The following is a 13820-nucleotide window of genomic DNA, read 5'->3' as shown; positions in this document are numbered from 1 at the left end:
ATTGATGACTAGCCTTAATTGAAAGTTCTCTCTCGTTATCGGGAGGGGTAATTAACTATAGGGGCTTGTGCCTATAGGAAACCAGAACTCAGATCATAAAGTCCTCACAAAATGAGGGCGAAATCTATGGGTAGTGTCTTATCTACAAACCCATCTGCCTTCCAAAATTTACCTCGGAACTTAGTGCGTTAAAACTCCCTCACCGAATAGGAAAAGTGAGTGGAGGCCGGGGCCGAATTTTCGGAGCCCACATTAATCTCTCTCTGAAATCTCTTTGAAATATTCATCGTTATCAAAATCATCCTTCAGATTCAAAGAGGACAGTGCATCCATCACCTCACATCTCTACATGCCAAAGTATTTTTTTCCATCAAATTTTGTCATATACATTTTGATAGGATATGTAACCACCTAAGGGATCGACACATTTTTCACCGTCGAGGTGGATGTATCCATGGCTCCATCGATCTCATAGCCTCAAAAAATTGCAGCTATCTCACATACCCAGAATTAGACCAATCCAACTCTTTTTCTTTGCCTAAACGAACCACACAATTAGAAAAAAAAAAACAGATTGTTCTTCCCATTCTTCAAGCCGCATTCGAAAATCCCATTGAAATCCAGCTGATACCAATTGATGTTTAAACATAGCGAAAACAAAACCAAAATCAAAGCATAATCAACACAAAAAACTCGATAATTTACGTGGTTCGGCGAAGATGCCTACGTCCACGGGGTGGGAATGATTTCACTATTTTGGAGAAACAAATCTCTTGTGCTCTTATCTATCTAAACATCCCTCAAACTCCTTTAAATAGATTTGAGAGAAAATAAATAAGGAAAAACTTTCTAATCAAAGCATTAATCAAATCTCTAATCAAATATCCTAATTAATATAATAATCAGCCCCCTACTTAGTATATTAATTAGCCATCAAGCTTTCCAAAATAAAACTTATATAGATTTGGAAAGATTTCCCAATCAACATATTGATGGGCTTGGATTTTCCCAATTGTTGATTCAGTGATGTGTATTGTTATTGCCTTCTTATGTATGTTATGAATAAGTATTGTTATCCCTCGAATTTGTAACGTTTTGGTCATGTACTACCATTCCTTTGAAGCTAGTAAGATTTTGGCTCTAGCAACTGGTTTCCAATAGCTATATCATCATGATTTATAATTTGATTAAAATGATTAAATGAAAGACAAATAAAAAGTGGTTTTAATCGCTGCTATATGTTAGCTATAGTAATGATTTTAACTACTACTAATTTTATAAAATATTTTATTTTGTGGCTATTAAAATTATTGTGAAATATCTCATTCTCGTTATCTTTGAGTAGTGCCGTAGCTGCCCCCTTTGGCCATTTACTCATGAAGTGCTCGCAAGCACGACAATATACCCGCTACTTCTTGTTGTGTCGATCGCCGCTGAGTAGATGCCACCACCATCTCAATCCCTACTTTGCTAATGCCACCATAACAAGTATCACTCATCAACAAAGAAGACTTTTTTTTTTTTGGTATTTACTATGTACAAACATCATGTCCATTTTCTTTTTTAGCTTGGTTGTTACCTATAGTTTGTTGCTTTTAGATTAAGGTTTATGGTGGTCTTTCAATTTAGGCTTCGATTATGGGTGTCAAAACAGGTCAATTGGTTGGGTTTGGGTCCAACCCAAATTGACCCAAGTCCAAACAAGTTGATTCTAACCTGACTTGATTTTGCAAATGGGTCAGAAATTCTAACCCGACTTGGTTTTGTATGTGTACCTCATTGTTGAAGTGCACATACAAGGTGAAAAGGAAAATGAAAATATTTGATCTTGGATATACAAAAACAGATGCATACTATAATGATTGCCTGCTATCTTAAAAAATAATAATAATTTTTTTTCAAATATTAACCCATTATTATTATTATTATTATTATTATTATTATTATTATTATTATTTTGATGAGCTAGTTCTGAGATGAATACTATTATAAGAGAAAAGAAAACTCAAACTAAATGAGCTAAAGTTATCATATAATTTTCATTCATTTATAAACTTTAAATATTATTCAAAGAAAAAGAAAAAAATCCACTGAATAGATAATTTGACATGTTAAATAAATAAATATAGATGGTTTATTATGATATTTGGGTGATGGAGAAGTATGAAAATCTTTTAATTTTTGTTACCCTAATTTCTCTTCATTGAGGTGGGGTGGGGCATATCTAAAGCTAGTAGTGCCTCTTAGAATCTATAGGAGTATTGATTCCCATAATTAGACAAATAAATATTCTATTTTTATTATTTGTTTGAAAAATATATTATTTTTGTTGTTATTCTATATTGTTAGGAAAAATTCTTCAATGCGGGGAATTCGAAGTTCTCATGATGTAACCCTAGGCAGCCTTAGCTAGTGAATTTTTATGATCGATTACTTAGTGATTAAATACTATATAGAGAATAACATACTGTATGAAAAGGCGAACATGATATTCTACAATACATTTGAAAATAAACATAGAATTTTTAAAAAATTGTCATTTTTTATAATAAAATGCGATAAAATATAACATTTTTTCTCGAAAGATAGAAATTATATTCTACGATGATATTCGAAAATAAAAATGGGATTTTGAACAAATGTTTTCATTTTCAAAAATTTTCTTTTATCTTATTGAAACTACATATAATTTATTATATTTATTTAAGCTAAATTTAATCCTAAACTACAACATTTTCCATTTGGCAATTTGCGGGTGGCCACGCTCAAAATATTAATTAACTAGCTGAATTCGGATTAATGACAAAAAAGGGAAAGGAAAAAATTCCATGACTAAGCAACAGCTTTATGTTCAAAAAATAATAATTATAAAAAAAAAAATAATCCCGCAGAACATATAATAAATGAATAGATTTGATAATATGTTATTACATTATTACCCTTGCATCAAAATGTAATTACCAACGCACCCTTCAAGCCGGCGATAATTTATAAAAAATTTATTGGAATTATTGATTGCATTGGAGAAAGTTTAATTAGTAATTTAGTATATTTATTTATTATTTTGGCATTCAATTATTAATAAAAAACAAAATATATAGTTGATTTTTATTTAGTTCATTAATTGAAAATTAAATACAAATATTCATAAAAGTAAGTAAACAAATAAATATTATTGGTGGCCACCATTTACTAAAAAAATAAATAATATTTTTTTGCTTATTCAAAATGAAAAGATTTGAGTATTTCTTATCTTACAAAATTTATAAAAATAAACAGAACTTATGTGAATGCATGTAGCATAAGAATTTAATAAACAGAACGAATTTATAAAAATACAAATTTATATGAATTTTTATAAATATTTTTTAGAAAATATTTGAAAGAGTTTATTGCGAATGGGATAGATAAAATTTAAAATGATTTTTTAACATTGATAATCGACTTTTTCAAGAAGGTTTTGATTTATGTTGAGGAGATATTTGGGAGGTTGTGCAAAGATAGCTAAGTTATTTTGTTGCATTTTATAATATTTATGATGATAATGAAAATCTTATTCTTTTAAAGTTAATAGAAAATCCCGCACACTTGTAAATTAGCAGATTGAGGCTCACAATAGGTCTAATATTTTTATGAGGAAGATTGTGAAAGCGAGAATTTTGAAATAATTTTATTATGCAGCTTAAAGTTGTAATGATCAACTTTGTTTTTTTTGTAAAAGGAGATGAGATTATAAAAGAACTACGTAAGTAGTAAAGAAAGAAAAATAAAGAGAAATAAGAATGTCAATTTTTTACACGACCCCAAATCTGATCCAAGCCCGACCCGTAAAAATATGGGTTCGGGTCGACCCAATTAGCAAATAAGTTAGGTTCGGATTTTTGACCCATTTAAAAAACGGGTCGGTTAGGGTTGACCTAGCAACCCGAAGTCAACACAGATTGACCCGGGAACATGACTGGCAGCCTCGCGTCGCGTCAGTTACGTGCCGAATCTCGTTTCAACTTCGCTTTAGGCCTTCAGCCATCCCGTCTCGTCCCCGCTGACTCAGACCCACCGACCATACCGTCCCCACTGACAGGTTCGACTTTGACAAGCCATCTGCACAGCCTTGACGCGATTGATGCGATTAGTCGGTCACTGGCCTCGCCTGCATCGTTGGTTGCGATTGGTTGGTCGGCTCCACCTCGCGGCCCTCACCCGCATGGTCGTGTATCTGCTCCCATTGCCCTCAATGGGTCGGTGGCCTCCGATCATCATTTTAGTTCACGATCCTCATTCCTCACTTGTATCGCCGGTTGGATCGGGTCAACATGGTAACCCGCACGGGTTGAGACCGGGTTGACAAACCTGACCCGTTTGCAAAAATGGGTCGGGTTAATGTCAACCTATTTACGGTCAGGTCAAGTCGGGTTCGACCCGAACCCTACCCATTAACCCGAATTGACACACCTAAAGAGGAATAAAGAATATAAGAGAAATTTTAATTATTTTGATTTCAATAATTTCATCAATTTAATAATGTCAAGCATATACTTAATACATTGACTATGTTATATATACCTAATACAAAGACTATTATGCCTTGGAGTTTTTATTTGGTCCGGTACAAGGACCTAGAGGAAGGTTCGGTTTTGCCTAAAAAAGTGCAAATACCGAGTTTTTTGAAAAAATACCGAGTTTTTCAAAAAACTCGGTATTTGCACTTTTTACCTATTTTTGACTAAAACCGAACCTTCCTCTACATCCAGTGAAAGGACCTAATAATTGCTCTATGCCTTGACCTTGTTAAAGATGGCAGTCTATTTCTCATTAATGGTCACGATTATTTATGCTAGTACTAGTGATTGGTGTGGATGAACTGGTGAAGAAAGGGACCGTTGTTGATCATCAAAGAAATCATTGCCTGAGAAGGTGGCCATCAATATTGAAATCATTTGATGAGAAGAGGTACAGAATTTTATACAAATTCAGCAGGCTAATTCTGAGAAGCGGTATGATGGATAGTAATTTGTTTGAAAAGGATGCATTTCAATATGTTTTGTCCGAACATAAATAATTAAATTAGTTATCATTGTCATGACTTAAATATTATCACAAAATATATTATTAATGCGCAAAGAAAGTGCAAACTCATGACAGAGACAATGAAGTCAAATAATATCAGTAGCAAAAGTTTCGAGCAACAGTTGATTATTTTTTTATCATCAAAAACTAAGAGTGTAACAAAGATAAATATAGTAGCTGAAAGTGAACTTACAATAAGTAGAATCACCAATCCAATCGGAGTCCACATAAGCATGAAGCTAGAGATCGCCTCCCATAAAAGAAAAACTATGATAGATGGTACCCTTCATGTATCGAAGAATTCATTTGAGAAGTTGAAGACGATAATGTAATGGGTTGCTCACATTAACAAATTTTGTTAGCAACAAACAAGATGTTGACCTCATTTTTAGTGCTAGCCCCTCTGGTCAGACAAGTTTGAGCCAGGTCGTGCTCGATTATTATGATCAAACACTATCAAGCTTAATTTGATTCAAATCAGCGTCGATTAGAGTTTAATTTCGTTAAATTAACTCGAATGAACTGAATCGAATCCGAATTGAGCTCAAATATGACCATAATCAGCCCAATAAGCCTAAACTAGACTCAAATTGACTTTCTGATCAGTTCAAATCATTTCCCATATCATGAAATCAGAACAAGCTGTTATGATTTAATCAACAGTTGTTGCAGGCCGTTTCCCACTATTTTGTGTTGCCTTCTATTGTTGTAGCTGAGGTTTGGGGGCCAGGGAATGTATCAAGCAGCAGGGGCTGGTTCGTTTGGTGTTTAGATGAATAATCGGGAAGGCAAAAAGAAGAAAAGGTCCGGCTCTTTCGTTCGGTCGACCTCTCGCAAACGGTCCTCTCCCTCTCTCTCGCGGACAATTATTATGTCTGGCATCCGGAGGTGAATCCGGACGCGCCACGTCACCCGGACCCCAATGCATCGGGTGGGTCCGGATGACGTGGCGCGTCCGGATTCGCCTCCGGATGATTCAGACGCCGGACATAATAATTCACCCTCTCTCGCACAAGCATTTCCCCTCTCTAGGCCGATGTGGACAAATTTAATGATTATTGTACCACTGATTTGAATTTGAATTTTTTTTTTTTTTTTTTTACAAATTCGTATAATAATATTAATTAGCATAAGGAATAAATCAACATGGCATTATCAACCTGAGAAAAGAAATAATTTATTTTCATATCCAAACTCAGCATAGTGAATGTAAAAATTATCTCGATGGGTAAAATTCACAGTCACCTATTACTTTAAATTCTAAATTAACCCAAGAAGTCATTAATCGACATCCAAATATTTTTCCCTTCTCTTAGTAAACTAAGAGGCTTTATTTTATAGTGGAATCTTGAGTTTCTTTAGAGGCAAGACCCGAAGAGAAAACTTTCGATTAAAGTAGAGATTAAACTCAATTTGATTTGAACATAAAAGAAAGTTCCTTATATATTTGAAAATGTCAATCATCCACATAATTTTTTTTTTGTAGAAAATATATTTGAATACATAATATCATTTTTATAATAAAGTTAAGGTGTACAAATACTTCAGGGCTTACACCTACTTGGAATAACCTATCAGCTAACAACCTAATACACATGCAATCGTCTTAAATATAATGCATGATAAAGTTAGCTCTATCCTAAGAGATCGAATGAAATATATCAGACTCTAAATCAATGTCACGATATGAGTAATTTGACCTTATGTTTAAGTGGAGCTAATGAGACGACTCGCTAAAGCTTTAACTTATATCTTATTTAGATTGCCTAGCTAAATTTTCTAACTATCAAACTTTCTTAAAAATTTCATCAACCTAACGGCCCTATACCAACAGGAAAAACGTAACATCATCCGTGTATAATGGGGACCCATTACCTTGCCTACGAGAGGCATACATACACATATGCTCTATGTACATAGCAGAAGTAAAATAAATATGTATGTATGTATGAATAGGTAAAGGTGTTGGTGTCTATAGTACCCAAAGCTACATCGTCCTAGAACTAGTATACATGTTCTTATAAAGTCCGAAACATTCACACTGAGAAAATTATGAGAAAAGCTACTATCCGCTAGAGCAAACTATAACCCACATGCATGAAGTGTATGAAATGATGCAATGTAGAGAATTGTATAGATTTTAAAAAAAAAATTCATTTATTAATTTGAATGTGTACAACAGACTCAAACTCTGCAGAGAAGTAAGGTGGCTAGGCTCTACCATAACAAACCTGGGTTTCAAGGCCTACAATATATATAATCAAATACATCTGCATAAAGTTTTCGAGCTCCATGTCTTCTATGGAATTTCAAAAGAGAGTATGCTCCAAGAGAGAGGATATCTTCTTTTGGAGCCCCATTTATATGGATAAGCATATACATTTGACTCTTTTATAAATTAATGTTGTTGTACAACTTGATCTATATACAAACTACAATTTGCAAACACTTGTATTTGTATATAATAGTCATAGCTACATTCAACTTTCACTCCTGCCGGAATATAAATGAACATATATAAGAAGCATATAAAGTGCATGAACAATTGTGTAATAACCTAATGCTTCTAATGCAATCATTAAAGAACCTAAGTACACCAGCATAAATTAAAATACATGACATCCAAATTGTATAAAAATATAAACAAATACAAGGTACTCTCCAAGCATAACACTCGACAAGAAAACCACACCAATGGCCTAACCTAGGCAATAGTCGTTTGTGTTAGCAAACCATATAAGTGTGTGAAGTAGGCAATTTGATTTTGGTATGTCCTATGGGAGTTTAATGTTTAAGTTGTATGTATTTATAAGGTTTGTTCATTAAGGCCAAGAAGAGATTTTAGTTAAAGTTAAATTTGAATTTTATTATTTGATTTTTTAAGGGTTGTTTATTTAATTATAAAGAATTTGTAAATTAATAAACTCAAAGTGCAAGGGCAACTAATCTACATATCCAAAGGCTTATAAATGAAATTGATGCAATCTAAAAAATATTAGAATTGCAAACTAAAGATTTCCTTTCTATAAAACATAGACAAACACAGATAGAACAAAACAATACTATTATATCACACAAAACTTAAACAAACACAACCTTAGAACACAACCACACCTTACAACTTCAAATAAAAAAGGACAAAATACAACTTACAACTTATCAAAGTTTTGAGAAGAAATATACATGGAGAATGAGAACCGTGGACAGAAGAATAGATAGAAGATCGAGACGAAATATAAGGAAGGTAGAAGAGGATAGCTCGCAAGCTATGGCAAACTCATAGGTTCACATTCCAAAAACCTATCACATCTCACTCTCTCCAAGACTCTCTTTCACAAAAGAATTTAGTCCCAATTTATAGGAGAACAAATGGGGAGTAGCATTCAATAAAATCGAAGTTGTTTTTAGGTTGCATCAATTGGTTGATGGATTGCAACATTTGAATGATTTATGTCAAAAAGCATAGCCAATTAACACAACATGCGAAATTGGGAACAAGTTTGTTGGCAGCATGAAATTGCATTCATGGATTATATTTGCAACCAACAACTTGGAGATGGGAGTATTGCGACATTTGTTAAAGAGGAGCTAATATGGAGAGTGTAATGTATTTTGGATGGTACTAAATTTACAAGATAAAAAATTGTGAGTAAACCGTCTGCAAAAAGATGATGCGATTGATGAGTTCAATAAGTATAGTTCTAAACTTTTAATTGTTTCAACAAGATGTCTATGCTTGTGTTCTCTGGTGGCTTACTTATAGAATAAAGTTCTTAGAAAATAAGTCAAAATAGTTCATTACAAGACATCCCCCTCAACTTTAGTGAGTTTGGTGCTTGAGAAGGACCAATCGGAGACAAAAAATACATCTTTTCCATCCATGAACATATCAAAAATTGATGGAATGAATTTTCAGTTGTGGTGTATGAGGGCAATATAATTGATGTATAATTCCACAGAGAGAATGATTTGTAGAGTTGTATTAATGTAATTTCCACCATCATAAAATTGCAAAATTTTGAGATATTTGTATTTGGCATTTAGCCAAACTTTTGAAGAAAAACTTCTTTTGAATAGTTTCAAATTTGTTTCTAATAGGAAACACCCAATCATATTTAAGAAAGTCATCATTAAAGGAAATATAGTAGCGACAACCTTGAATCAAAACGACTGATAAATGCCCCTATACATCAAAATGAAAAAACTTCAAGAGGTCTATAAATAATAGTATTTGATTTAGAAAAAGGTGGTCTATGACTAATTGTAAATTTTGGTTCAGCCGAGTGAATGCTTTGACCAATATTGCAGATAGGTATATTGAAGCCTAGGCGTTGCTGCGGAATACTTTATTAGTTCTCATATAGGAGACGTACAGTTAAAATTGAGTTACTTAGATGGGCCAGCCATAGAACCATTGAAATAACCATCAAAATCATTCGCCACGAAGAGTTTGCGGATTTGAAATCCCCCCCTCCCCAACTAGGATATTTGTTGGCAATAAGTTGAATGTGAACAATATTTTTAATGTTAAACATTAGAAAATTGGGCTTGAATAGGATAGGGATTTGACCCATTTTAAAAATGAAGTGTCAACCACGGAAGGAGCTGCGCGTCTGCGCGTGCGACCGTAGAAGGCAGACCTGCGGATCGGGGAAGCCTCGTGAGCTTGTTCCTAGTGGCACAAGGTGAGCTGGAGCTCGACTTGAGTTCTAGCTCAGGTTTTGGCTCGTGAGACAAGCTCGAATTAGACCTGACTCAAGCTCGACTAGCATCAATTGCACCCCTACTAGTGAATGGTTTGGATGAACTGATGAAATACATGCGTTTGTTCTTGATTGCTAGCAAAATCATTTACCAGAGAAGGTGCCGCCAATGCTAGGAAATCATTTGCATAAAAGAGCTGGTCGCCACATCGTTATCAATTACAAGGCCAATTGATGGGGTTTCTCACGTAAAAGAAAAGAAAAATACTGTAGAACAATGAAAGGTGAGAGGTGTTAGCATCAGTCGATGAATGAGGTAGACTTCAGAGTCAGTGAATGATGGATGAGGACGAATGGTGGATGCTGACATCATTTGGTAGTGGCGATTGAGGTCAACTGCTGGAGTGACATATCAAATAGTATTGTGCTGTCCTATTTATTCCTGGCATTTTCATTTGTTTGCAAATTTAAGCCCCTAAAACAATAATAACCGAACTGCCAGAGCTTTCAAGGATGAAGAAGCTATAAGAGAAGAAGAGCTTTGCATTATGCAATTTGGTAGGAAGAGAGATGAAGAACTTTTGCTATTTTCTAATTGTAGAAATTAAATTTTATGCAGTGTTTCTCAAATTTGACTTAATTGACCCAAATATTCTAAAAAAACCTCTCTACAAAATTCTCCACCATTAGTCGAATTGCTGCTTATGTGGAGATTGGAACACCAGTTATCTTATCAATTTAATTTATATTTCATTAATTGATGGTGGGTAACCGTTTGTATCTAGGCATGTGACTTCATGAATTGTATGTCTATTATACTTCAGAGAATCGTTAAAAATTGATTATTAAGCAGAAATCGCCAGCCATAATTGTGAGGCACGCATAATTGGGAAACTGGATAAAAAAATTTTGCATAAATTTCTTGGGAATGCGACCACAGAAGCACATTATCTTAGGTAACAAGGGTAAGCCTGGGGTTTGTTCAACAAAGCTCGATGAGTAATAAGCTTGCCTATATATAAACAACAATTGAATTGAGACTGAACAAACAGTGAACTTAGCAACATCTCTTAGTCAACTATGCAGTGATATGGTGCTAGGGTTTGGAGCACCACAGTACTCTCTCTACCTTACAGCATAAACCTGGATCCTGGAGCACTATAGTGCTCGAGCATACAGTGTTCTGACACTTGTACCCAAAAAATAAATAAATTCAGGCAGGAGGAGCATTGCCTCCCGACGAGCTCAATTGACAGTATTTAGGAGACAATAGTGCAATCTAATTTATCGACACAATCAGATTCCACACAAAACTAACATATTTGTATGGACACATTTTCAAGGATAATTGCTTTTGTCAAATACATGAAAACAAGTACTTTCTAGTTCTCAGAAAATAGTTAAGTACTACCATCACTAACTTAGTAGCTTTCTCCCTTATTTGTTTTCAACAGGAATGTGCTCAGTTGAGTTCTTAAAAGGGGAGCTATGTATGCCTTGAACAAGAACAAAAATACACTTCATCATACAGTGCAAGTCATAATGTTTTCTCGTTATCACTATCTTATTCTGAACAAATACAATGCTTCTTCAACAAAATTTGGATGCAAAACGCTGCGTGATATAACCAAATTAAACAACCAAGAGGTGTTCAAGCCAATTCACAAGGATGTTACACTAATTTTCTCTAAGATTATGTCATAAAAATGACCCAAAAAGAGCCACTACACAATACTGTATACTCCAACAAGTCATTGGTGACCAAAAGATAACCAATATGATGAATTTGATTCGTTAGTATTCATTTAAAAAATTAAATTTAAAATGCTGCTTCAATTCATATTTTAAAAGCGATGGATGTTCTTGGTTGGTATTGATAAAGAAAGAATTAATCCTAATTTGATTTCTTTATTTTCTGAGGTTTTGTCATTACATTTTTTATCATTGTCAAGAAACACTAATTGCTTTTCTAACCTAACCAAGTATGATCTATGGATCGAGAATTCTTAGAGCAAAATTAGCTATATTGTTTTTTAAATCACTGTAAATGTACAATGGATAAATTATAACATTTGCATCTGGCTAAAAGGACATGTTTCCATAAATTATATTTCATTCAAGATGTAGTTCTCAGAAGTAATTCCTTTCACTGTCTCACTTCTTAATCACCCCTCCTCACAAAGCTAAACAAATTTTTAACCAGACTATTTCAACTATTTGGCCTTGCAACTTAAGCTGGCAGAAGTTGATTTAGCTCGACCAAAGACCTGAGTTACCATTATTTGGGTCAATCGAATAGCAGCAGTGTTCATTGAAGTTGGATAAGATTTGTTTTCTGCTCACTGTAAGGAAAAAGGTATAAAAATATTTTTACAAACAAAATCAATCCATTTCTTCTCACCAACTATCAAGCTGCTGAAGGAAATATTTTCTGGAAAGAAAAGATGATCAGATAAGCCGTCCACACGACTGATGAAGGTAATTCTTTTTTATTTCCATTGAAAGAAGGGTAAGCATTTTAATATAACATGTAACATTGCAAATATCATTATCAGCATCCCCTGTGAACCCTAAAAAACTGTTTTTCTTTCTTTTTCCCAGCCGATTCCTTTGTAAGAACCCCAAAAAGAAGAAAAACTGGCATTTTTTCGTCCAAAAAAAAGAAGTGGAGATACAAATCAGGAGAAATGATAAAAAGGGGGAAAATTTTGTCCTAACCTTCCGCCTCCTCATCCCTCTCCTGCTCAATTCTTACTGGTCCTCCCCTTCTCTGCTCTATCGCCGACGTTGCCGTAGCCCCCACCCTCCCTTTTGCTGGCTCCACATATGCCGCCGCTGACATCTCCATTTGCGCTATCCTAACAGCACCAATCAACTTTTCAGGTAGCTCGTCCTCCGCCTGTGCCTCTATCACAAATCCCATGTCAATAGTCACCGCCGTCACAAACCCAAGCGCCAACTTCAGTATCGCACTGGCAATAGCTGAACTCCCAATATCCACATCAATTTCCAGATAGTTCTCCCCCTTATGGTAATTACAGACCAGAGCCTTCCCCAAAAGACAAGCCGAGTAGTTTCCCACTGCCGCTTTAACGATCCAAGGCCCCTTAACTATGCGATTCACAATCTTGAATCGGGAGTTGCGGAAGGCGTCGTCACCGTGGATGAAACGGTGGAGCAGTGATCCGGTAGGTATCGGATCGTCTGTGGCAAAGTAGAAGACGGCGGAGTGGCAATCGTGGCCGGGAACCTGCAGATTGACGGCAAAGACGAAGGATTTGAGGAATTTTCCAAGAGACTGAGCGCGGCGAAGGGCAGCGGAAACACGGTTGTCAGGTCGGCCCAGGACGTTGTCAAGGCGATGAGGGGATCGGAGCCAGTCAACGCCAGCGGGGAGGAGGAGCCAGTTGCCGGATGGAATCTTCTTGCGTCGGGAGAAGTAGTCGAGACCACGAAGGGAGAAGAGGTCTCCGGGAGGGGAGGCCCAGCCGTTGGATCCGTCGTGGAGGTCCACCCGGCGGAGGGATCCTCCGTCGATGACCTCCTGCCGCCAGTCGTAGGAGGACTCGCCGTCGGAATCCGACGGGGACTTCAACGAGGGCTTGTGTTTCGTCGGGCACATTGCTGCCGCCGTAAGTCTTACAGGCGAAGGAAAGGGGATTTTGCTATCTCTGAGCAGCAGCTGAGACCGGATAGAGCTGCGGTGTAAGACTTTAGGAGCAATCGCCGCTTTTCTTATTTGACCCTCTAAATTGCTTAAAAACCTACTAAATCAGCGTAATTACACAAAAACAAAAAATGTTTACAAAGAGGTCCGTATGTAATACAAAATTATGTCATTATTGTTTAAACCTAAATTTTTTTAACTTTGGAAATTTTAGAATAGTTTCCTTATTAATTGTTCTCCAAATGCATTTCCATATAGCATATTTTTGCCTCCCTATGACTCTCTGCAATGCACAAGTGTACAATACTCTGATGCTGTAATATATATACAATGCTGTAATATTGTACATCTATATTGAAAAAAAAAAATTAGGGATAAGACCT

General features: G+C 35.4%; 1 protein-coding gene across 1 annotated transcript; it reads right to left on the bottom strand.

Moving 5' to 3' along the window:
• Positions 1-12238: 12238 nt before the first annotated feature.
• Positions 12239-13491, bottom strand: LOC110092882 (protein ENHANCED DISEASE RESISTANCE 2-like). Its single transcript, XM_020817575.2, has one exon. The coding sequence runs from the start codon at positions 13390-13392 to the stop codon at positions 12484-12486; it is 909 nt and encodes a 302-aa protein (XP_020673234.1). The 5' UTR covers positions 13393-13491; the 3' UTR covers positions 12239-12483.
• Between the last annotated feature and the right edge of the window lie 329 nt (positions 13492-13820).

The sequence above is a fragment of the Dendrobium catenatum genome, unplaced genomic scaffold, assembly GCF_001605985.2.
Source record: "Dendrobium catenatum unplaced genomic scaffold, ASM160598v2 fragScaff_scaffold_1199, whole genome shotgun sequence".
Lineage (NCBI taxonomy): Eukaryota > Viridiplantae > Streptophyta > Magnoliopsida > Asparagales > Orchidaceae > Dendrobium > Dendrobium catenatum.
Note: the sequence above shows the minus strand (reverse complement) of the source record. Positions and strands in the feature narration are given on the sequence as shown.

What these genes read in the sequence shown, in the direction of transcription:
- LOC110092882 (XM_020817575.2), bottom strand. Translation starts at nt 13,392, where the DNA reads ATGTGCCCGACGAAACACAAGCCCTCGTTGAAGTCCCCGTCGGATTCC.